The sequence below is a fragment of the Rhinolophus sinicus genome, linkage group LG01, assembly GCF_036562045.2.
Source record: "Rhinolophus sinicus isolate RSC01 linkage group LG01, ASM3656204v1, whole genome shotgun sequence".
Taxonomy (NCBI): Eukaryota; Metazoa; Chordata; class Mammalia; order Chiroptera; family Rhinolophidae; genus Rhinolophus; species Rhinolophus sinicus.
The window spans coordinates 155,390,770-155,416,852 of record NC_133751.1 but is presented as its reverse complement, the minus strand read 5'-3'; the positions used below and the strand labels follow the sequence as shown (position 1 = coordinate 155,416,852).

The following is a 26,083-nucleotide window of genomic DNA, read 5'->3' as shown; positions in this document are numbered from 1 at the left end:
ATGTTGTTAATTTATACCAAAGCAGTGGCAAAAAACACTGATGGCCAGAGAGGTCACCAAATCTTATCTAACCAAAAAATCTGAAAATAATATCCTATTTTTGAAAGCTTCAAAGAATTTTCAATGAATACAAACAAAGAGAAAGTCAAATGAACTATTTATTTACAAGCTACTTAAAACAATTTACTTACAAAGTAAATGTATTCTTGCCAAAACTATATTGAAATTATTTACAAAACAGTGCCCAAAACTTTATAGCAGTTGATATATTCCAGATTTAGTTATAATTTTTAGTTTTTACAGAAATGACCATCTAAAAATGACAAGTTTAAGGGTTGTAAGTTATATTAAGAGTTGGCTTACATTTGGAGCTATGTGATAATATATTTAAAGCATATATTTATAATTTAAAAAGCTGTATTTTGATTATAAGAATAGTCTTATTCTTTTAATAATACTTTCAAAACATTAAATGGTGCTGCATAAATTCTTTATTAAATCCAACATGATACAGTCATTTAGTATCTGCAGACTAGTAATTTACAAGTATTAGGTAAAAAATAAACATATTTACAAACCAGATATATTTTGATTACAATTTTAAATATAATTTTTAGAAAACTGGCAGTAAAATCTTAGATAAATGAGTTTTTCCTTAATCATTAAAAAACTTTTTCTTAAAAGCTATTTCTGTAAATGTAAAAATCATTTCATGCCTTATAGCAGGTGACTACTAGCTTTAACCTTGAGATATCTTTAAAGAAATCCAGCTCAACTCAAGATCAACTCATTACTTCCCAAAGTCCCTGTAGGGTGAATCCATCCTTCAATTTCTCTATTGCAAGCCCCAGTTCTTCTGAAAATACAGGTTCACGATCTTGTTGCTTTTTGGGAGGTAAAAGGATAAGATGGAAACAGAGAAGGTGGGCAAGGAAGAGGAAAAAAACAAAAAATAGGTTTCACATAAGTTTGTGAATACTAAATATTAGAAAATAGAAAGTTTTTTTCATATACTATAGGTAAAATATCCTTACCTTATTGCCATCAGCAAAATAAGCCTGTAAGACAAAGAAAATTATCTTTTACATACCAACATAATAGGTCAGTGGGCTAAAGAATGGATACATAATTTACAGAACAATTCTGTGACTAAATGTATTTAATATTCTGTTGTTATGTGTCTAATGGTTTTCTCAATTATCTTTATAGTGCTGGTAGCAGAATTCATTTTTTCTGTCAATAATTATTAAAGTCTTCAAGAGTTATGCTTGAAGCTCTAAAAATTGTGCTTTGTAATTAGTGTATAATTAACATTAACTTGAATGGAGATAAAAATGACTTAGAAGGTATAAAATTTCATCCTTTTATAAAATTTCCTCCCTCCTTCTCATTTAGAAGATGATGCTGGCAATACAAAACAATCAGTGCTTCAATGTGTCAGCAAATGCATATAGTTTAAGATGTAGTAGTAGTTTATAATTAAATATTTTATACTAGTTTTACATTTTTGTTTAAAAATATTTATTTCCAGAGGGGCATTCTGGTCAAATTCATGGACCACAATATAAAGTAAACATTATTATTATTTTGGCTATTAATTAAATAATACAAATTAGGAAACAGGAAAGTTTATTGTTCAAATAGATACCCATTTTAAGATAATATACCTAAAATTGAAGGGAAGTCCATCTCATAAAAACTAATTATAGAAAGTATAGATTTTAAATTAACTTAATTAACTATATTTAACATGTTCTATTCAAAGGTATGAAAAAACTTTTCACATATCTGAAATCTTCTGAATAACTGTGTTCTCAAACTATTTCCCAGTTTGGTAATTTAAAAGTATTTTCACACACACACACACACACACACACCATCTCTAAATTAAAAAAAAAATTACTGTCCAGCTCATGTTTAAGATACTCTCAAAAGTCTCAAGTTCTATGGTGTTTTACACACTTAAATCATCATTTAGTAAAACATGACTCAGATTAGAAAAAACCCACAGGAAACTTAGTAGCTCTCTTGTGTGATGCTCACCACAAAAGCATCTGTATGATCATCGGAGTCTATTTCTACATCATCTTGAATTTGTTCAACTGTCAGAGCTTCAAGGGGCTGTGGCTGAAAATCAATAGATGTTAAAATGCATCAAAGAGACAATATTAATTAAACAGATAATTTTAGTAAAATGTGCTGCGAGAATTGTAAGTACTTGTAAAAGGATAATACAATTACAAACTACTCATGTCTTATAAAAATCATTGCATAACTTATATTCTGTTAAAACTAACCGGAGTAATAAAATGAGTCAGTTAACCTAAGCTTTTAAATCTGAAGTCACTATCATCAAAAGAATGAAAATGACAATTGACACATACTCAGTATGATACTTAGAGATATCCTTAAAGAAAAAACTCCATTGGACTTTATCTGATTTTCTTTCACATAGTTAAAAAAACTAATTTTGTATAATAGCAAATTTTTATTTTCCTCAAAGTAGTCATTAAAATAATTTGTGAAAAGGACTAAGATTTGTTTTGAATATTCCTAAGGTAAAGCAGAATAAAATACAATACTCATATTTTAATTCATTTTTCTAATATTTAAGTATCTCTAGTGTATTAGGCACTACGCTAGTACTACCAAGGGTATAAAACCTTTGCCCTTACCCACAAAAGGTTTGTAATCGAGTGGTTGTGGAACAAAGGATAAAACACAATTACAGATAACTAAATATTAGGTAGAACCATATGAAATTACCATTTTTGTAACTCGAAAATAGTCAAATATTAATATCATATGGTTCAACCTATGCAAACAAATGGTGTACCAAATGCAGTATCTATGATAATAAAAGTTTGGAGACAGCACAACTTCTGGCTTGTGAATCCCATAAACCTTCACGAAGAAAAGGCTGGCATGTAATCTAGGGTTTTTAGGATGACAATGATTTTACAGGTGGGATTAGCGGAAAGGGTATTCCTGACAGTGGGTATCAGTGGGTATCCACAAAGGTGAGAAACCCCGGGATAGGCTGGAGAATGGCGAATAATCCAGTGTGGTTATAACATAAGAGTCTCACGAGACAGAAGGATCTAAGAAGGGCTATTGTACTGAACAACACCAGGAAGCACCCTTCACATAAAGGCTATGTGAACAACGTTCTCTAGAGTTGTGCAGTGTACAACATGCACAGCCAGACACTGTGGCTGTGCAGATAAGGTGGGAAAGGCAGACTGAAGTCGTCTACTGAAATTCTTTAATACTAGCCCAAAGAATTTGGATTTTATTTATAGGTAATTGGTGGGGGACAAATGTAATGCTTCACAAGACAGTAACCTGATTCCATAATCTGAGGTTAACCTCAGTGTTTCAACCATGTTCATAGCTGTGTGATTGTGTGCAAGTAATTTTTGTGTGTGTGTGTGTGTGTGCAAGTAATTTAACCTATTTACAGCCTATCTCACAGGCTCTTTACCTGTGAGATAATAATAATAATAATAATAATAATAATAATAATAATATTTCATAGTATTTTGGGGAGGATTTAATGAGATGATGCATAAAAAGTTCTTAGAGCAGTGAATGGCAAATAGTAGGTGTTCAACACAATCATTCAACAACTATGAATATTCACTAAGAGCCTATTATGTGTCAGTTTAGATTGTTGGAGATGTGGTGGTTAAAGAAAATAGACATACTAACAATTGTCGCCCTAATAAACTTTAATTTAAAAAAGAGAAAAAAAAGAAAATAGACAAAAATCCCTGACTTCATGGACATTATTAATAGTACAGGAGACCGATTAGTGTTACCGAAAATAAAGCAAGCAAGCGCCGCTAGTCAGGGAAGACCTCCCTGAAGAGGTGGCTTTGGAGTAGGTACTTATATGAGGTGACAGAGTGAGCTCTTAGGGCTGGCTCTTATTATGTTTTGGGGCCAAAGAAAGGGAAGAGAGGAGAAATGAAAGGTGGGGAGAGAATGGGTAGGAGAATTAACATATTCAGTGTCTCCCAGATGCCAGGCATTTTATGGACATGATCAATAACGTTGTAAGAGAGATCATCTTCATTTTATAATGAGAAAACTGAACCTCAGATTTGCCGATGGTCACACATAAATGGTGAGATTGGGATTGAAATCAGGTTTGTATGGAAAGGAAGGACTAGGAACAGAGAAGAGACTGGTATAATTGACTGAATGTGTAAAATAAGATAATGAGAAAATAAAAAAGGAAAAGTCCAAGGTTTTGAGGACAGCGAACCTTGACAATGCTAAAAATGCATATTAATAAGTAGTAAATAGATAAATCAGCAGGATGCTACTTTTGAGGAAAATGCTGCCATTTTAGGTATGCCAAATTTAAGATACTCAACCAAGTCCTAGTGTATTTTAAGGACTTGGAAAATTATTTACCTAATTACTAAGGTAAATTTTTAAATGAGAAATTCCATTTATGTTATTTGAATGCTCATTTATGTGAAATATCCAAGAATATTTGGAACCATGATAAGCTGAGAGTATGTGACAAGATCAGGTAGACAGATTCTGGAGTCATCTATGGAAGTACAAGTTGAAGAAACTGGAGGAACAGGTGATGTCACATTACTGAGGAATACACAGAGAAGGTGGAGTGAAAGGAAGAATGCTGAAAAAAGAGTAGTTTGGGAAGAAAATGTAAGAGGATGGTTAAGGAGATGAAATACATGGAGCATATGTGAAATACAATAACAATAACCCAGAGAAAAGTTTCAGCTGGCAGGGGAAAGGGACCTATACACGGGATTTGGCAGGGAGAGAAATAAAACTCAGAACAAGGGGCACTACCAGGCAACAAGGGCCTGGCTGAAGTCAGAGGGTGTGAATTTGCACTTCGCTGCTCAGCCCTACTTCCTGGTCTCTGGTCACATGCCGCAGTCCCAGAGCAGGAGCAGAGAGATAGGTAATGTCTGTGATGTGTGATATGGCTCGACTTGCTGAGTACCAGCAGGGACACTGATGAAAGAGTGGATGACAAGGACACGAACAACAGGGTGGGGGCCCAAAAGAACAGATAGCAAGAGAACCTGTGACAGAGCAATCAGTGAGGGCACCAGGGAGAGCCTGTGGCCAGGGTACCGCTGATGGAGCAGACAGCGACGACATCTCTAATGCAGTGGCTGGTGGGTACACAGTGATAGACCAGATGACAAAGGTCCCAGCTGGAGAGGCTGAAGAGTAAAGCCAAAGAGAATGGATGTACTTGGACAGCAGATTGATGCAGAAACCAAAATCATGAAGAAGGCAAAGAGCAGGCATGTGGGAGTATACTCAAAATACTTCATAACTGGTACGGCAGAGGCACTGATGGGAAGAATGGGCACAGGCCATACTGTGGAGCAGACTCCTGGAGCTGCTATATTGTAGGGCCTTGGGGGGAGGAAATGGTGTCTGTGAGGCCTGATGGTTGCCCATGCTAAAGGAGACTGAAGTAGACTGAAAATAAAGCTGACAGAGTGAAAGATTCAAGTCTGTGTGCATCAGAGGAGCCCAGCACGTGGAGACCTCTCGGGACAGGCTGCTCATCTAGAAGCCCAGGAACAAATGATGAAGCAGCCAGGGGGAAGACAGGTTTGTTAAGCACAAGTCAGTGAAAGCCCAGGGGCCAGGCTCACTGAGCAGAGTTTGTATATTCATCATTTTAAACATAGTTTAAAATAAAATCGTACACAATGTGTTTATATCTGAATTTTATAGACTGTGTAACAATTCAGCAAATAGTGTTTTTCACACAGTGAACAAATTACCTTTTCTTCCATCTCATAATCCACTCCAAATATTGGACTGGCAGAATAGACTTTGTGAAGTGAATTGATTTCCTTAACTGATTCTCGTAGTTTTTCCACAGGATCTATTTTAAAGCCAAGAACATATCCTCCACTCTACAAGAAAAAATAATTAAAAAAAACCAAAAACACAAAAAAACAAGGCTGAGAAATTGTATTTAAGTATATGATACATTATAGCTCCAAGTGTCCTTATTTCAGAGCACAATATGTAGCTGGTTTTTAATTAAAATTTTTATTAAGGAAAACTTAATACATACAAAAATAGAAAAAAGAGTACAGTAAGGGTCCACGTAGCTATCATCCAGCTTAGACAAGTAACAAAATATGGCCAACTCTGTTCTATCTGTAACTTTACCCTACCCCCCAAAATCTCTTCCCCTCACCCACTCAGGGCTATTTTAAAGCAATATCCAGATATCACATCATTTCATACGTAAATATCAAAGCTGATATTTCAAGACTTAAAAAAATACAGTGTAGAGTGTGAAGGCCAAGGGATTTAAGATTTTCTTGAGCTAGACCATGAAAAGTAGGCTACATATTAAAAGAATTAAGAGACTGGCCTACCTAAGGGTATCTCCTTGAAGAATTAGGAAACAAACTTGACCATGACAGTTTGTTGGAGAAGAGTGTTAAAAAATTAAATAGCATACTGTAATAGGTAAGAGCATATGCTGGGAGCATATGCTTTTGGGTTCAAATTCTGGTTTTACAACAAATTTACTAGTTGTATAATGCTGAAAAACTTACTCCCATTATCTTTCTAAGCCTCAATTTTCTAACCATAAAATGGTTATCAAGCTGTTGCATTAAATGAAATAATGTAAATGTATGACATTTTGAACAGTTCCTAGAACATGGTAAGCACTCAATAAATGTCAGCTAATAATCTATAGGCCAGGGGAAAGGAGTGAGTACACAGTCGTGTTTAAACTTAGAATTTAGACGAGAAGTGATTTTATAAAAAGTAAATGTTTTATTTCAGTGTATTTCTTAAAAACCTGGCATAATGGGGCATAGCAGTTTATAATTACATACAATATAACCTGTGTGTGAGAGTATAAAATCTCAAATAGGGCGTGGATGTGTGTCTGTATGTATCTGTGTTTCTGAAACACAGTCTTGTTCATCAGTCAGACCTGGCCCCACCACTTGTTAGTTGTGAGAACATGGGCAAGGTTCCTAAATTCTCCAGGCCCTAGTTTCCTTGACTGTAAAATGGGGAAAAAATAGTGACTGTATCATAGGGTTGTGTGAAGATTGAGATAATGCATGAGAAGTACAGGGACGTGACACTGTCATTAAACATGACAGTCATTAAGGGTGATAATGACTATGTCCCTCCAACAAAGAAACACAGGCAGGCTTCTTTCTACGAGGACAATCAATATACGACTTCAAACTCTGCCAATAACTTCACGTGACAGCTAATATTATTCTTGGATATAAACTGATCACTATATAAATAAAACTAAAAATAGATTGTTACATGGTTTTAAAATATTAAAGATTAATACAAATATAAAGTATCTTACCTGCTGAGAGCTTTCTATGACAAGAGCTAAACCAAATTTTGAATCTCTAATCTTTATTGAACGCTAGATGTAAAATGAAAAAGGAAAAAAAAATACTTTTTATTATCTGTTAATAGTGACTTTTTAACACAAATTTTTCAACTTTTGCACAACTACTTTACATAAAGAACAGAATTATCCCTCTTTCCTTCATTACACTTCCACACAGATCGAGTAAATGAAAATTTTCAAATTGGAAATAGATGGCAAACTTGTAAGGCAATAATACAAAGAAGACATCTCTGAAATATGTACAAAATTCTCTGACTTCCAGGAAGTCACAACTTTTCTGAATATTTTAAACCAAAGGCCAGCAGTCTTAGTTATGCAGGGCCAGTGTCTTTTGTGGCTCCTAAGGCTGCGTTACTTTTTAAAGTTCACATGTGCCTTCTATTTGTTACACCATTGGTGGCTAACTTCTTAAGGACTCTCCATTCCATTTATTAAAATAAAATAAGTTACAGGCCTTCATCACCAGGCAGCAAGGAAGGCTGGGATAAGTCGAATGTAATTAACATCAACAGGTAAGTGTGACATGAGGATTAAGCTTGCTTTGCAGGAGGTGAGCAGTGACACAAGTGGCCTAGAAGGGAAGGAGGTGTAGAGTACAATGGCAGGCAGGACTTTTAGAAAGTGACACAAAATGTACTTGTTGGTGGGGTTAGAGAACATGACGACCAGCAGACCAAAAAGCAGAGAGGGGTAATCTGTGGTAGCTGATGACAAACCAGAAATCCATACAGATGGGCACTGGAAGTTGAGAAAGACAGAGAAGAAAGGAGAGGGGGAGGGGCCTGGGGGGGACACAGACTGACTAAACGGTGACAGTTATGAAAACCTGGTTTTCACCTGGACTGCTTTGTACCCCACCAGGGTACACACAGTCCTGGTTAAGAACCATAGAGCACTGCACCCTGGATGTCAATAGGTAATCCAACCAGGCGACTGGGTTACACAGGCTGGTAAGACAGCAAGTGGCAAGAGGATATATATTGATATATTATCTATAGGAGTGCGGTCAGGGCAACGGTGGAGGCGTACAGCTGAAGTTAGTATATGACTGCCACAGTAACAGACTGTGATGATATCGGATTGCAAGTTGTTTGGACCAGGCTGAATTCATTCCAGAAGCTGTATCTGGCAATTCTATTTTCAAATAACAAAAAATAGCCAATTTGAAGAATAGAAATCACAAGGTTGCTTACTACCCTAATTGTTCAGCATAATAGAGGTTAGGCAAGCTGTAACACATGTGCATACAATGCAAAACAGTAATGAACAAACACTGATTTATCAAGTACCTATATAGACTCTGTCGCCTCTTCCCAGCCATGATTATGAATTCTCATATTTCTTCAGATGGCCAGAAATAATTTTCTTCCTATGGGATTCTGTGATTTTCTGTTTAATGTATTGCTTTTCTCCGCCTGACTAAAGCTCCTTGACGTACGACCAGAACTGTGTAGTACCGGTTCATACACACAATGATTGTCATGATTGTGTGTCTAGCACAGAGTAGGTTCTCAGTGTCTGGCAAATGAATCATCAGATATTTTAAAGTAACTCAAAAATTAAACAATTTAGAAAAAGATAGGCTTGGGAATATTTTGCAAAGAATTATCCTTCTTACAAGCCAAGAAGTCTCATAAAAAATGACATTTTCCGTATGTCATATACACTGTATCCATAAATATTTATTAATGAAACTGCTTAGTCTTAAGACAACTTATATCCTGTAATAGGGGCGATGACAATAGGGTAACCTCACAGGATTTTCATTAAGTTCTTTTTGTTTTATCTGATATGTACTAGAGTCCTATAATTTTTTTTTAATATAAAATGAAATTCTTCAGTTTATTGGAGCTTATTGTTTATTTCACAAAATCACATACTTATCCACAGCAGCAGCAGCAGAATAAAAAGAACCATTTTTATCTACCACCAAAACAAATTAGTATTAGGTGTAGTTAGTTCTTATTCTGGATTTTAACTTAAACTAAAACCATTATCATCATTAAAAAGCATCTTAATTTCTTTCACCAAAGATGTAGCATGAATCCAGTTTGTATTACATTATGTATCTGAATACAATTAAAACAGTTCATTCACAGAATTAATGGTTTCATTCTGCCTTTAAAAGAGTTTGAGCAGAAAGTGGCAAGAGAGCCAAAGTAAAGTGTGTGAAGGGAGCAGTGTGCTGAAACCATGCCAAGGAATAACCATATATCCACCTCGTGGAAAGGCTATGGAAAACTTTAGCAGCTAACACCCTTTGAATGGAATCTAAGGAAAATATACCTTAACCTGTATGAAAACTATTTACATTTTTAGAATCTAGTATATTTCTCTCTTAATAGCAAGTTGATAATAGTGCTGTTTCCCTTGAATGTAAGTACAATTGGGTCTTTTCTATGTTGAAATAGTAAATCATCAACACTTTAAAAGTATGCTCTCAGCTAAACTACTGCCACTTAACAAGGGAGAAATCATCTAATTCCAAAGTTCTATTAACTGTTGAACAGAAATTATTTATTCTACATTACAATTAGGTCATCAAAATACATGTACTTACAATTTGTAGATATGGTATACTGACGTTAAAACTGTCATTCATATTTGCATGCCACACAATTCTCACATTGGTAATAAAAAAGGTTCCTAAATTTCCCTGTAAAAAAGAGTAATGAGGGATCCATCAACGATCATTTGTTTGAATCTTTATCCTTTATTTTCTAAACACCAGAATAATTCCGATTATCGGAGCAGCAGGAAATATCAGAATTGAATGTTATGGAGTATTAACTGACTTCATAATTCATGAGATGGCAGTACAGTTAGATTACACCATCAGTGCTTACCAGTTGTTGGCCCTAGGGGCAAACTTCTTGGCACATTGTGTCAAATGTAAAGTGGAGATCTGATTAAATAATCCATGTAAATAAAGCCCATAGCACAGTGTCTGACATAAACTAAGCATTCTACAAGCATTATTCTATTTTTCTAAACCTGGGAAAGTCAAGGCAACAGAATTGTAAGAGAGAGAGAGAAAATACATGTGATAACCCCCATCAGTTCACAAGAGATATTTTATGGCTCTTCCACACTAAGTATAGATCAACACTGTTCTCCAGTTACATGGTCCCTCAACATCTCTCAAAATCATCCCAGTATGATAGCTAAGTGGTCTAAAAAAATCTTTAGGACTTAATAACATGGCACTAAAATTACCTGCCTCTATCATTTATCTGTCATTCTCCACCTCTACCTTCACCTCCTCCCCACCACATACACCCAGAGGATTTTACTTTATATTTTGAGGTTGCACATAAAACATTATCTCACAAACCCAAAACCTAAAAAGCCTTCTTAAGTATATGTGTAAGTATATATATTTCCTCCTCCACTCTCATCTTGCAAAAAATTGTCATACAAAAATTTTTAGCCCCTATTATTCTTAGCCCAAGTCCCGTTTAGCAATACTAACTCTAACTTAATAAGGAATAATTCTTTAAGTCATTGTTTTATTTTAGAAAAAGAGAACTTGCAAAAAGTCCTAAAGACTTTTTAAAATAATGGGAGGGCATATTTTATTTGTTTTATTATTTTTCAATAAACATAAGGTTAACAATAACATCCCTATTTTCAATACAATGATATAGCTGATAATCCTGGAACATCTGAATTAATTAAATTAAAAATGCCAGGTGTTGTGCTCGGTGGTAAGGATCTAACTATGAACAGAGTAATTCCACCCCTACTGTTATAAAGCCTACACTCTAATGTGGAGGTACAGACAAGCTCTGTATATTAGAGTAGTAATAATTTGGAGTAGTAATAGTAAGTACAGGCTGCATAAGGAACACATCGAAGGGTCCTTAGAAAGTGACATCTAAGCTATGACCTAAAGCAGAGGTCAGTAAACTATGGTCCATGCCAAATCTGGCCTGCAATCTCATTTTGTATGCGCAAGCTAAGAATAAATTTTATATTTTTAAATGGTTGGGGAAAAAGTCAAAAGAACAATATTTCATGTCATGAATTTCATGAATACTGTATGAAATTTAAACTTCAGTGTCCATAATAGTTTTATTGAAACACAACCACGCTGACTTGTTTCTATATTGTCTATGGCTGGTTTCACACTGCAATGGTAGGACTGAGAAGTTGGGACAGAAACTATATGACCTGCAAAGCCTAAAATATTTACCATGTGGTCCTTTACAGAATAAACTTCGCTGACTCCTGATGAAAAGGAGTTATTCAAATGTCTATATCCTATAGAATCTTTATCATAGTTTAAAACTAGACCTTTCAGCTGGGCAAAGTGTATTTACAATTTAAGTTTATGATTCGATGTTTAGCAAGAAGAGCTTTATTTAAAAGCTACAGCTTTACCACAGTGGCTATCAGTCTAATCTAAGTTGTAACACAAAGGCTGGAAACTATTCTTATTAAGAGACAAATTTTTCTCTAGAAATCGATGTGTTACTTAGTCCAACTATTAATTGCTTGCATGTTTCAACTGGTCATAATTTCAAGAGCAAATGAAAAGTTACAATAATGGATGTCAAAGTTACCAGATGAATTATATGTTTAATTCCATAAAGACCAAGTTAAAAGGCTTTGGTGACTGTCCACCCCATGGCTCTCTCCATCAGCATAAGTTACCAAGTGTGGAGGGTAGTATAGAGGAAAGACCATACTTGGGGACAAACTAGATGTGTGAGGTCACTTAGTTCTTTGGGGTCTGAGTTTTTCATCTGTAAGTGAGTAGAGACTGAAGTAGATGATCTCTAAGGTTCATTCCAGTTCTAAATTCAATGTAGAACAAATATTGCTTAAAAGGACAAAACCATAAATATATGAAAATCAGAATATTATTTTATATCAAGAGCTCTAATGCTAATTTATCAAGAGGTATAATGCTATTTTTAATAGAGTTAAATGAATATACAAATGCAATGATAAATGGAAAAATGAATACCAAGGCAGTGCCCCAAAAGGTTCATTAGTTTTTTGCACAATACCTGGTCACTGGATAAATTCCATACTCCATTGATTTTATCATATACATGTTCTTGTGGTAATAATCTTAGTTGTTTATTTTGAATTAGTGCACTTCTCAATTTAAAATCACGATACATTTTAGAAGTTTCATATGCTCTATAAGAGAGAACAAACAAAAGGCTAACTCGAACTGAAAATGTAGTTTTCTTAGGTTACTTACCTACTAAACATACAGTTATTAGTACTTACGTACATCACTCAAATAATTATTACAGTAAATTAAAAATGTTTTCTTTTCAGTAAGTTTTGGTTATTACAGTCTTTTGAAGACTTTGTCATTTTAGTGTAGTATTTACACATTTTATCTCAGTAACCTAATTTTCAGATGTCTAATATTTAAGTCAACATATATATGTGTGTGTGTGTATATACATACACACACACACATATATATTACACAGCTCAAATGAGAGGACACAGATTTTCTTTCAAACTGAAACACAATGCTTGTAACAGACATGGAAATTATATTTTCTATCAAAATGCTTCCCTTCATTTCCATTTTAGTCAAAGGCACTGTTATTCTTTTGACATAAATAAGAGTGCAATTATTTTTCTCACTGCAACCTGAAAACATTATGCTCACATCTACCTTTACACAGAAAATTAGAATGAATCTGTACTAACTCCAAAAGGGACACTAGGACAGATTGTGTGTGTGTGTGTGTGTGTGTGTGTGTGTAATCCCTGTAAGTTTGCTTTCTTTCCACGTCTCCCTATTGATAAATAACAAATACAGAAGGAAATTCGTCTATTTGATAAAAGCATATCCAAGGAACTGGTTTGGAAAATGAGAGTTTTTGAGGAATGCACTGACCATTTGACTTTCCCAGGCCGCTGTTCTACCCTAGATCCTGAATTTTCCAGCCTCCCGCCAGCCCTGCTCCCTTCAGACTGTCTAGGCCCCGCCATCCAGATTGGCGCGTACCATAACTTAATGCATCCTGTTGCTACTGTTTCTCCTGACAGGGATTTTGTACAATTGGTTTTGTATACTGACAAAAACGTAGTGTTTGAAAGCTAGGGGGCATTCTGTCAGCAACCAAGGACCTCAGCTCACTCCTGAAATGATTTTCCCTCCAATTGCAAGTTTCATAATACGTCTTTCTGTCTCTAGTTTAGTTGTACCACTAAATGTATAGACAGTTACCACCTACTAAGTTCTCTTTACTCAATATATTCTGCAATATCTATAAGAAAAAGTGAAAATGTAAAATAAAATGAAAATTACCCATGTTAAAAAAGGAAAATTCTTAACTTTTGATTAGTTAATTCTAATTTTATGCCACAAAAATATAGGCTAATTTACCTATTTAATAAAACCAAAAGGTTTTTTTTAGCCTGAATAACTTTAGAAATCATTCATATAAATTATAATATTTATTATTAAAATTCTGATTTTTATTCTAATTAACCTTCTAATATATAAACTGTGAAAGAGCAGGATTCAAGCATTTGCTTATAAATCTTAATTTCCTTTAGTGTTGTAATCATCAATATTTAACCCAGGGGAAAAATGGAAACTACTTATACTGTAAATTATTTTTGGGGGGAACACACATAATTTCTATACTATTAAAGAAAAGCAGCTTCCATGCTGCCTTCAACCTTCATTTTATATTATTTCTGTAAGTAAACTGAAATAAAGAGCTATGGTTTAGATATATGCCCAAGAGAACTAAAAACTGTGTTTTCACACAAAAACTTATACATGAATGTTCACAACATTATTCATAATAGACAAAAATGTCTAATAACTGATAAGTGGCTAAAAAAATTATGTGTCCATACAATGGAATATTATTCAGCTATAAAAATGAATGAAGTATTGATACAGGCTACAACACAAATAGGCCTTGAAAACATGTAAGTGAAAGAAGTCAGACATAAAAGGCCACCATATTGTATGATTCCATTTCTATGAAAAGTCTGGAATAGGCAAATGCATAGGCACATAAAGTAAATCAGTGGTTGCTAGGAGTTATAGAGAGGAGGGGATGGGGAGTGACTGCTATGGGGGTTTCTTTTTGAGGTGATAGAAATGTTCTGGAATTGGGTAATAATGATAGTTGCACAACTTTGTGAATGTATTAGGTTGGTGCAAAAGTAATTGCGGTTTCTGCAATTTTTTTTTTTTTTAACCTTTTAAACTGCAATTACTTTTGCACCAACCTAATATGAAAACTACCAAACTGTAAACTTTAAAATAGTAAATTTTATGTTATGTGAATGATATCTAAAAAAAAACAATCATATCATTTATAGATTTTAAAAAAATCAATAAAACGAAAAATCAACAAACTAGGAAACTGAGAATACATTTGCCACATATATGGCTGATAGGAGCATAATGAAGAAATATACAATAGAAAACTATAAATAAGCAAAAAATAAGAAAAATTTCAGCATCATTAATAATAAAAGAAATGCAAATTAAAATAGTATATACAAAGGGTACCAAAAAAATGTATACACAGTTTAAGAAAGGAAAACACTGTATTAAGATTGTAATACTCAATATATACCAATAGCAAAAGATGAATACAAGTCATGTGTATACATTTTTTGGCACCTCCGGTATACATAAATAAATATGTTTCTGTATAAATTTGTGTATGTATTTATTTTGGCTGTCATCTTAGCCAAGCTTTTAAAAAAATCGTAGTACTTAGGACTGGTTAAAAAAAAAAGAGCTGGAAAAAAACAAAACAAAAAACAAAAAACTGAGGTAGTGAAAAGAGAAGAATTTAGCAAACAAACGAGAAACAACTGCAAAACAAAAAAACTCTTTGGGAAAACACCCAAACATGCCTTCTACTGTTAGGAAAATAATCTTTTTAAGTCATTAACTGAATTATCTAACTTGGTTATTTACATGGAATGAATTTTCTATTTCCCTGTAACTAACTACCTTGGCGGCTAATTTAATAATCTTCAGTAGAAATTTTTATGAATCTTCATTAGTCTTATCTGTTTTATAAATACTTTTCAAATTGTTTATTAAATGATAATGCAACATGTTCTTCTATATATCATCAAGATATTTGCAATAAGGCTTGGAGGAAGATAGCATCACTCTCCTAAAACTTTATTCTCTAAACCATTATATCATAGAATTATCTTTAAAATATTCAGTAATCCACAAAATATTATCATACCTGTGTACTGCAATCACAGAAGTAAAAAGTCTAGGACTTCCAGGAACCAAATTTGTAAATATAAACTCAAAACGAGTACTGTTACATTTTGTCAGTATATAAAGAGCTTCAGTTTGGCCTCGTAATTTCTGTAAGGACAAATTTATTTAAAAGTTCAGATTTTAAGAGCAAGTCCTCATTTACAATGAAAACAAACACCAATCTCAACTATCTAATGTTTCTTCACTATATATTTCAATAAGATTTTTTTCAGACTTACAGAATTAGCAGTCCTTGTTGTAATATTCAATATGCAGTTGTAACCGATAGCTAAAATTCAAAAGCAAAAAGGATTTAAAGAACATGATACAATAAAGTGAGAAAAAAACTATATATACAGAACTTCTAACAGTTTTAAAAATTAAACATAAAAATAAGAACTTTTAAACATTTTATGAAATAACTACAAATTTAAGTTAAATAATGAAAAGAAGAAGAAAGTCAATTCTGCCTCTGTACAAACGTAACATGGGACAAAGGAAGTTTACGTCTCTAAAACCTGTACAGTATTATTTACTGAAAATCCTAGCATCACTATATCAAGAAAAAAAGTCTAGCTGGATAATCTAAAATAGTTTTAAAAAATAAGTGAAAAAATTTAACACAATAAAAGGTTGGACTTGTATTAGCATGTAGATCTCCCTTCTTTGGGATTCCTTGAAACAGGGTATAGCAAGTTGTCAAAGATAAGCAAAAAACGAACAAAAATCTTTCGATGCAAAAGCACTAATCTCGTATGTCAAAGACAAAATGGACAGACTGAAAAATATTTCTTTTGCATTATGATGCAGTGGTTAGTCTAGGATTTCTGAAATTTTTATCAATTTAAAGTTTTCCACATATTTCATGGTACAGTTTTTTTAGTATCAAAAGTCACTGTGCAAGTTCACTTGACAAAGTTTTTTTTTTCCTTTGGTGTTATCTAACAAAGATACTTACAAAGATTGACTCTGGGTAATGGCAAAGAGTGCCAGATAATTCTTAAATTTGTTACTAAGAGTCTACCTAAAAGAAAACAAACAAAACAATAGGTTACTTTAAATAAGGACCCATTTTTGCAGTACAGAATGAGGTGGACATGAAACTTCTGGCCCAGTATCAGCAGCAACACCCATAGATGTTTTTCATACGTTTATTACTTGAAAATATTTATCGTGCATATCTAGCCTACGTAAGGTACACAATGTATGGTCCAGAATCCCAGAGAAACAAAATCTGATAGCTACAGAAGGGATATAGGCATTCACTGCCAACATCTTGGTTTGACTCAAACTGATAGAGGAGAGAATTGGGTACTGTTTTTGTTTTTTTTTGTCTTGGTAGAAGCTGCTTGGTGGAGGGGTGGGGGTCCGGACAGGTGATATGTGTACAGCTGAGAATAAGTATGGGATAGTATATAATTACAGAGCCATTCAGTGAAATCACACTTCTCAGAGAACTCTCACATACTCACTGATCTCTGCCATATGAGTGCTCTCTTAGCAGTTCTCATTTAAATGAGCCATATACTTATATACCCAATTTTGTTTTTTGCTGTGAGAAAACTTTTTGATCATAAGAAGTTATAGCTCGGCTGAAGTCTGTTTAAGGCTTCATGCCTTTCATTCATAGCCTCAGACTGATGTTCTTACACTAAAATACAAAATTAGATAAACTTCATTTCTGAAAGTGTGTCCTATGGAATAGTCCATATAGATGATCCAAGGGGAAAAAAGTCAAGTGAATCTGAGCATGGTACACTATGTGTCTTTGAAATTTATCATACAATTAGCATATTAGGATAGCTTTGAGATATCCTAAAATAAAACTCTCTTAACTTGGTTTAACACAACATTTCTTCAAAAAATTATAACCATAGTACTCTTGATGTGTAATCTACCGCCAGGTCATACTCCTTCCTCCCTGAAAATCCCTAGAATATCTAAAACTAGAGAAACTACACCTTTATGAATGTTGGAATGAGATGGGATAAGAGATTCCAAAAATCAAGGAGGGTGTTCTCAAGAGAAGCTGTGGAACATTCCATGATCAGTTTGACAGATAATAAGTAACCCAGCCTGGCTAGAGTGGAAGGTTCACACAGATCATAGAAGAGTAGACATTACATTTATCAGTCAGGGTCAAACAGAAAAGAGGTGGCATACTCAAATTAGGATAATTGCGGCTTATGTACAAAACAACTTATTACAAAGGTATAGGTGGGGTGTCAGGAACCATATGTGAGCACAGTAGACCTACGCCATCCCAGGCACAGAAGGACAAGGATAGCAGTTAATCAAGGGCAGAAGAACAAGAGTCCTAAAGAGCTGAATGCTTTAAGAGGAAAGAACCCAGGGAATAAACGCCCAGAACTCGCTCTCCTGTCTCCCTTTGATCTTCTGCCATGGCTCTTCCAACCGGAAACTAGAAGTGCACAGGGAGTCCTTTGATGCAGCGGGAGGGGTAGAGAAGGAGGGACAAATGGAGGACAGTGGCACATGCAAGAAAGGTTGTCTGTGGACAGATTAGAAGTTCTTCAATGCAAGACCGAGAAATCTGGACTTAAATCTGTTAGCAATGGAGGCAGTGGAGTTGGGGTGGGGTTTAGAATTGGGATTGGGGATAACTGAACATTTTTGAGAAGAGAATAATGTAATCTTAGCAGTTTAGAAAGCAATGTTGGCAGTTTGGTTCATCACTTAGTAGCTATGTGACCTTGGAAAAGTTAACCTCTTATTTCTCAGTTCCCTTATTTGAAAAAAAATTACAAAAGCTTCTACTTCATTTTTTTTATTGTTTGTGTTATTTAATGAGATTACAGAAATTATGTCAGATTCAGAACAATGATTGGCAAATAATAAACATTCAAAATTAGTTTTTAAATATTTATAAACTGCTTTTTACGACTTATTTTTATTATTATAGATACACTGATTTATGTTTTCCTTATGCCATTTCATCTAAGTAACATTATATCTGGGCTCTGAGCCCAGGACATCTATTGGTTTTTTTTCCGATACTTTTCTATTAGAGGATTGAAGGAAAAATTATGGAGTGGGAAGAGTTTGCCTTATAAAAACACTGATTGACTCTGTCTACCTGTTCTGTTCTCGGCACATCTACACGTCTCTAGCATGTGCTTATGTCTCTGTTCTGCTAAAGGACCCCATCCTGCAACTCCAAACCCAGTGTTCCAGGCATGAGCTTTTCTCTGTCCTCCCAAACACTAAAATATAATTGTCCCTGTTTCTCCTAATCTCCTAGATACTAAATATGACTGTTTCATTCTCATACAGCTTCAGTGCGCAAAGCTAATCTGAATTGCTAATTTCATGTCAGAATACTTCCAGTTGAAATGCATTAAACGTGCTAATCTTTTGGGGTATTTATAGTTTTAACATGGGGTCTCCTGAACGTGGCAATGCCTTAACTTGGTCATTTTCAAACTTCTGAAAAGGAGGGGAGAGAGATGGCTGGAAGGCAGGATTCCCCTTCCCTTTTCTACCTTTGTATTTCCCAGAAGCTCTGCACACTCCTGTAAAATTCCATTTTCTGAGGAATTGTTCCTGAGATGTGTGCACACAGTGATTTTTATTAATGGTAAGATTTCAGGCACTGTGATGGAGATTTCTGGCCAGGGACATGTTTTGCCCTCCCTACTCCAAAATGCTAGTATATAGGCTTCTGTACTCAGTGAGTACCCAAACTCTTTGTTTGGGCTTGTAGGTGTCACATCCTGCCAATCTGTATGAGACGAACAAAGCTTTCTCTTGGCTTACTAAAGTTAATTCAGGTTTTGTCAAGATCTGACCACCTAGAGGTTCTTATTCCACAAACTAAGACTTCTTGTTTTGCTGTTAGATCTTCATACCTCATTCTCACCTGGCCTGGCTGATACTAGAAAGCATGTCAGAAATGTGATCTAAGCATTCTTTTAAAGATAGGCTCTAGCCATTGACAGGATCTGCCTGTAGCTGGTGAGGTCAGGTTCCCGTCACAGAGAAACAAGCGACACAAATGAACCTCCTGTTCACATACCATCCCAGAGCAGATGAGAAGAAAGGCTCAGAGAGCAATCGGCTACTCAAAATGTTGCAGTGATCATATCCTGCCAGTAAGGGTTACTGTTCCGTCTCTACTGTGTTTCCCCGAAAATAAGACCGGGTCTTATATTAACTTTTGCTCCAAAAGATGCATTAGGGCTTATGTTCAGGGATGTCATCCTGAAAAATCATGCTAGGGCTTGTTAGGTCTTATTTTGGGGGAAACACGGTAGGATTTACTCATCCTGTCTGCTTCTTTTCCTCACTTTTCTCTTCCATAAGAGGTTTATGTCCCACCATACTAAAGCCCCCTCTTCCCAAAATCCTTTTCAGATAAATTGCCCACTCTTCATCACCTATAACTTTCCTTGAAGAACAGCAGTGATGCTTCTAAGACCTGCTAATTACTGGTCACTGGCTCCCTGTACAGCTGCTGTATGTAGCCTGGATTTTTTAAGGTTCCAGCCTTAGGGAAATTTGGTTTGGGAGGGACTCTAGAGTCCAGTCCTAGCTGCTCCTCAGTGATATTCTGAGATATCTCACAGGATTTTCCAGTACTTAACCTATGAATAGACTTCACAATACAGCACTAAATTTGCTCCACATGTTTTTCTCTCGGTGTCAGTCTTAGGGGATTGGGCATTACTCCTGAATTTCTTAAAAGGAAGCATGGACCCACATAGTACAGCTACGACTTACGTATGTTCCACTACCCCATATTCTTTTGGTTGGGAGACAGATCCAAGAGTCAGAACTATTCCATGAGTCTTGCAAACAGAATTCCTGGAGTTTTAACAGTTACATTGGATAAAGCTGATGTCAGAACCAGGACTTACGAAAGGACCAAAATTTTGAGGGAGAACCTGTATTGCCAGGCTATGGGTTTAATACCTACCTTTTCTTCCATTTCAGTCTGAGAAAAGTCTTATGTGGATTTAACTCTCCCACTCTCACAATTACATTTACATATAATGCTACATCACATTCTCCAGCTAGTATGATTTAATATTTGAAAATTAAACCAGAAATATAAAATACAATATACTCACCTCTATCTCCATTATTTCCTTTGGTATCTTCAATTGAATCTAAACAATCAATAAGGACTTCTCCAGGTCTTGTTTTCATTTGTCTATAATAAATATGAAGGCTTTAATTTTAAAGCTACAACATACACGCTTATGATCTGGTTAGGGAGAGAAGATATATGCTTATAAAACAGCCAACAGTACAAATAATATAGTACCAAATGCTCATGCATTTGAAAATAAGGTTTTCAAGAACTTCAAGAACCTGGAGATCAGTGGGCCTGGAGTGACCAGAACTAGAAGGAGAGGTAGAATTTGGGGGAGGGAGGGAGGGGGGGAGAAAGAGAGAGACAGAGAGAGAGAGAGAGAGAGAGAGAGAGACAGAGAGAGACAGAGACAGACAGAGACAGAGACAGAGGAAAATGAATGAATGATTAAAGACCAGAAATAAGAAATGATAAGGGAATGTGGGAAGATTGGCCTGACTGGAGAAGAAGGTCCATTCTGAGAGGTAGTGAGAAATATAGTTGGATAAGTAAGGAGGAACCAGATTTTGGAGAAAACCTGAATGCTAGTCAGATAGGGTTGTGCCTAATCCTGTGTAGAGCGGAGAATTTCCAGAGGTTTCTGAGTAGAGGAAAGAAGCTCAGGCAATTACAGAATGAACAGCACCATCAGGACTTGGTATACAATTAGAAACAGGAGACAAAAAAAAAAAAAAAAGAATGAAGAATAGTTTGCTGACTGATAGAATGCATCTGCATTCTAGTGTGACAAAAACAGAAAAACAAACAAAAAAGAAAACCACCAAAAATCTAGCAGAATATGTGGTGGAGCCCTCTAACACATTTTCTATTTACCTACTGAATATATAGACATTGTCATATCACTTCCCTGCTTAAAAGCTTTTTTAAGGCATCCCACTGCCTAGAAAATGCAGTCTAAAATCCTCAGCTGAACATTTCACAATCTTGCTAATATTTGTACTTTCACCCTCTACCTGCCAGACCCTGCCTTCTAGTCAATGAGGTTTCTATTTCCAAGACTCTGCTTCTTTTCTGGAATACTCTCCTCCTGTTGTCCCTGACAAGGCCCTGCCCATTCTTCAGAGCTCAAGTATTACTTCTTCTTTGAGGCCTTCCCTAAGGCAGAATTAACTAGTCTGTTTCTATGGTCCCTCAATTTTTTGTTCATTTTTTCCCCCCGGATAGTATTTATCACATTTATCACACAGTTAGTTATCTATGTGTATTTCCTGCACTAGAATGGGGGTGGGAAGAGTGAAATAATTTTCTGTTATTTTTGTGTCTCTTTAGGACAGTAGTAACCAGCACATAATAAGCATTTGATAAATATTTAATAAACTGAAAACATTCATGAGATGGATCTTTTCTTGGATTAAGAACCCTCCAAGAATAACAGAAAAAGTCACATAATGTGTGCAATATATAACTATGGTTTATACTTTTATAAATTCCCTTCCCTCATAACTTCTTAAAAGATCTAAGGCACAAATAAGTGTGCCTTATTTTTATTGCCTAAAAATTATTTCATTTTTCCATCTAAGAAGGTTCTGCTCATGACAAGGAATCAAAAGAAGTGGCTAAGAAGTTCCATGCCATTAACCCAAGAACCCTAGCTTTACTGTTTTCCAACACTTAATATCCAAATGGGCTTTTTCCCCCCGGGACTGTTGGGCAAGAGATTTCTAACGATTCTCTTAGAACACAAAATTTTCAAAAACAGGGCTCCTTCCTCCTGCTGGAGATTCAGATGAATAAGTAGACGGAAGCTTACCACGGAAATAGTCTGTGTGGTTAAGAATTTTGGAGAACGCTTACTCCCACCTCCTCACTTTACAGACGAGGAGACTCAAGCGTAGAACAGTTAAGTCATTTAGCTAAGACCTCACAATGTGTGTCGTTATTCCAGATCAGTTCTAGAACCTACTTTCCTGAGTCCCTCGCCCCACGTTCCTTTCGCCACCTAAGGTGGCACCCGAAGCTCGCTTGGGTGTACTGGACGCCCAGGTCCCGCGTGGTCCCTGAGGTGTTTGGGCTCAGCGTCCGGATAGGTCCCTGGGCCAGGACGGGGCCAGGGATGGCACGGGATCCAAACCGCGCAATCTAGACACGTTCCGGAGGCAATGCCGGCCTCAGCAGAGCTGCAGTGCCCGGGCCAACCTGGGGTCTCACGAGGAGCCAATTACAGGCGCAAACCTCCCACCCTCGCGAGGGCCGTGAGCTGCGGGGCGCAGGCTCCGCCCGCGAGTCTGAAATCGCGCAGCGGCACCCTCTCCAGGCTCCAGGGCCCCTAGGGAATCTCAGCGACTCACAGTGAGGACACGTCAAAGCGGACATCCCGATCTTCCCAAAGCGCGTCCAGCACCGACATGCTGACTGAGGCCCGCGACCCGCCCTCTCCGCAAAGCTGGAGGCCGAGTGGCGTCTCGCCAGCTCCAAGGCAACGGGCCGCCTCTGTCACGACGTCTACGGCGGGCGCCGAGACCCAAGCTTCTTTGAGGTAGGATTTGCGCTTCCCCTGCCCTGTCATGTTATTAAGCGGAGTTAAGGCTCCAGGCCCGGTTTGGCGGCTTAGAAAAGCCAAGCTGACCCCAGCTCGGGAGCGTGAGCTTGACATCCTAGTGACCGTCCTAGACTCCAAACGCACACGCTTAAGCCATTCTACCCACTCCCCCATTTCTCTACACCTTCAAGAACTGAGACTTAAAACTCTACATTCCTCATCTGGCTCCCTGAGGATCCCCCCCACCCCCTCGCTACTTCTGCCTACCTTCCAGCCAGGCTGGGCTCAGAGCATTTGGAGGACTTTCTGTCTGGATGTCTGTTTTTTCAGATCTCAGCACAACGTGCCCTTTGCCGCTTAAGTCTCAGCTCAAATGTAAACTGAGGCGGGCCCTCATCCTTCTATTACTTTACTGTGAGCACCCTGAGGACAGGGCCTGATCTATCTCGTTCTCTTTCAACAGTGCCTAGCCCAGTAGGCACACAAAAAGTACTTTTTGAATGAGTCAAAGAGTTTCCTTCCCCCAACACATCACAATTGTTATATCAATGGTTCTCAAAGTTCAAACGCAAGTGAAGGGCCCCTCCTTTCACCCTGCATGAAGTTCAGGCAGGGCTTTTCTGGTCATTCTTAATAAAAAGTCCAAATGATCACATCAAGTTGCAGACAAAGTCTCAATTCAGGAAATGAAAGAGTGCAATCTCAAGTAATTACCAAAACATTGAATCTGATTTAACATTTAAACTACCCTCTTTCAACTGGGGTCTTTGTAGGAAGGTCAACCAAAAAACGGAACATGATCCTATTTCCCCACCCTAGGCTTCTTCCCCTATTTTGCTATCTTTTTTTGTGTGTTTCAATAAAAATTTATAAGAACAGGCAGTAGGCTGGATTTGGCCCATCGGCCAAACTTCAATGTAGGTGGTTGATTTGGATGGTGGTGGTGGCTTCCCCTGGTGTCATCAGTCCCATTATTTGGAGCCTAATTGTGGAAGGTCTTGGATGCCTAAAGCACTTGCTGGTAACACAAAGCCATAAGAGATTTAAAAAACATAAACATAAGAGATTTAAAAAAAACATAAACATAAGAGATTAAAAAAAAAGTAATATGAGTGCTTTCAGTTTTAAAAAAATTTCAATCAGTAATACACTAACAGTCAAAATTACATCTAAAAGTTATACAGTGAAAAGTGTCTCTCCCATAATATGCACAGATGGCCCAGTGGGCGGCCGGAAGTGCTGTGGTCCGATGAGGGAGTTGCAGAGCTGTGAGCTGGAGGTCGCTGCTGGGGCGGTGGGGGTGTCATCTTGCAGGAAACCAGATTTAGTGAGGAAGAGGGGAGGCTCTTCCAGGCAAATGGAGGTTTGTGCTGCCAAAGTGATCCAGAAGTCACCAATGTGGGGCTCCGGCCATTGGAGGTGAAGATTGCTCCCTATCTTGCTATCTTGCTAGCTGTATTTTCTGACTCTGCAAGGGTCAAATCCAACATCAGCCCAGATAGATGTCAGAATTGTTACATGCCAGTGACTCATTTTTACCTTTCATTTCCCCCTTTTTGAACTAGAATGTCTCTAACTTTTCTCCCCTGTCTGTCCCACCATTGTATGGTAGGAATAGGGAACACACATCTGGTCTCTTCAGTTTCACAGGTCTGCCAAGAGGAATTGTGCTTCACGGAACTGTACCTAGTGTATTATAGGCATACCTCAGAGATATTGTGGGTTTATTTCCAGAACACTGCAATAAAGTATAACAATAAAATGAGTTGTAATCTTTTTGCTGGTGAAGGATCTTGCCTTCAATTTGTAAAAAACATGACATCTGTGAAGTGCAATGAAGTGAAGTGCAATAAAACAGGGTATGCCTGTATACCGAGGAGCCTTGTTTATATTGGACACTGATAACTTAGATGATGAGATCTTGGATTCTGAGCCGATGCTGTATTAGGATGAGAGGGGAAGCTTGGGAGGGAGTGAATTTTTTTTCCTTTGAGAGGGGCATGAATTATTGAAGGCCAGAGGGTAGGCAGACTGTGTTAGGCGAAACTCTAAATGGGCCCTGCTGTACATACCTGTACATACTTTAAACAATCCCTCCCCTTGAGTTTGAAAGAATCTGTGAATATGATAGAATATCAGTCCTGTGATTAAATCATGTTATATGGCAGAAATGAAGTTTTGCAGATGTGATTAATGTCCTTTGAATTAATTAAAAGGGAGACTATCTTTGGTGGGCCTGACCTTATCGGGTGAGCTCTTAAAAGATTTTCCTGCTTTGATGAAATAGTAGCCAAATTGTGGCTAGGAACTGAGGGCAGCCTTAGGAGCTGAGGCCCAGCAAGAAAACAAGAACTCCAGTCATCCAACCACAAGGAACCAAATTCTGCCCCCAACCTGAATGAGCCTTGATTTTAGGTGAGACCCTAAAATCTTAGTCCAGATTCCTGACTCACAAAACTGTGAGACAATAAGTTTGTGTTGTTTTAAACTTCTAAGATTGTGGTAATGTATTGTGCAGCAATATTAATACAATAACATCACCATAGGACTTTTTAAATTAATATTGAAATGCAGACTTGTTTTTCAATGCGTTTATAACTGGATCTTTATATACTTTGTTTCCCAGACTTTTCTACTTTTGTAAGTAAAATTTTGTGTGTGTGCCTTTGTGTTTTTACTTTTTTTAAGTTGACTTATAGTTGACATACAATATCCTATTCATTTCAGGTGTACATTATAGTGATTTGATATTTATATACATTATGAAATTATCTGTTTTTACTTTTAAAGTCAGTTTTATTGAGGAACATTTTGCCTACAATAAAATATACCCTT

General features: G+C 36.5%; 1 protein-coding gene across 2 annotated transcripts; it reads right to left on the bottom strand.

Moving 5' to 3' along the window:
- Positions 1-140: 140 nt before the first annotated feature.
- BBS5 (Bardet-Biedl syndrome 5) lies at positions 141-23,215 on the bottom strand. 2 transcript variants are annotated; one of them, XM_019727376.2, is made up of 12 exons: positions 23,058-23,215; positions 20,744-20,826; positions 16,612-16,677; positions 15,893-15,942; positions 15,634-15,761; positions 12,436-12,571; positions 9,981-10,076; positions 7,370-7,432; positions 5,793-5,927; positions 2,044-2,127; positions 1,035-1,058; positions 141-884 (listed from the first exon to the last, which is right to left on the bottom strand). In XM_019727376.2, exons 1-12 carry the CDS (start codon positions 23,114-23,116, stop codon positions 783-785), a joined length of 1,026 nt encoding a protein of 341 aa, XP_019582935.1. In that variant the 5' UTR covers positions 23,117-23,215; the 3' UTR covers positions 141-782. The 2 variants fall into 2 exon arrangements, with proteins under 2 accessions (XP_019582935.1, XP_074193697.1); XM_074337596.1 differs by lacking the exon at positions 23,058-23,215 and adding an exon at positions 22,673-22,946.
- Positions 23,216-26,083: the final 2,868 nt, after the last annotated feature.

Excerpts from the sequence above, each read along its gene's own strand:
- BBS5 (XM_019727376.2), bottom strand. The coding sequence starts at position 23,116 with ATGTCGGTGCTGGACGCGCTTTGGGAAGATCGGGATGTCCGCTTTGAC. Across the intron at positions 15,943-16,611 it reads ATTACCCAGAGTCAATCTTT|CTATCGGTTACAACTGCATA; the intron begins GTAAGTATCTTT and ends TTTGAATTTTAG. Across the intron at positions 2,128-5,792 it reads ATTATGAGATGGAAGAAAAG|CCACAGCCCCTTGAAGCTCT; the intron begins GTAATTTGTTCA and ends ATTGATTTTCAG.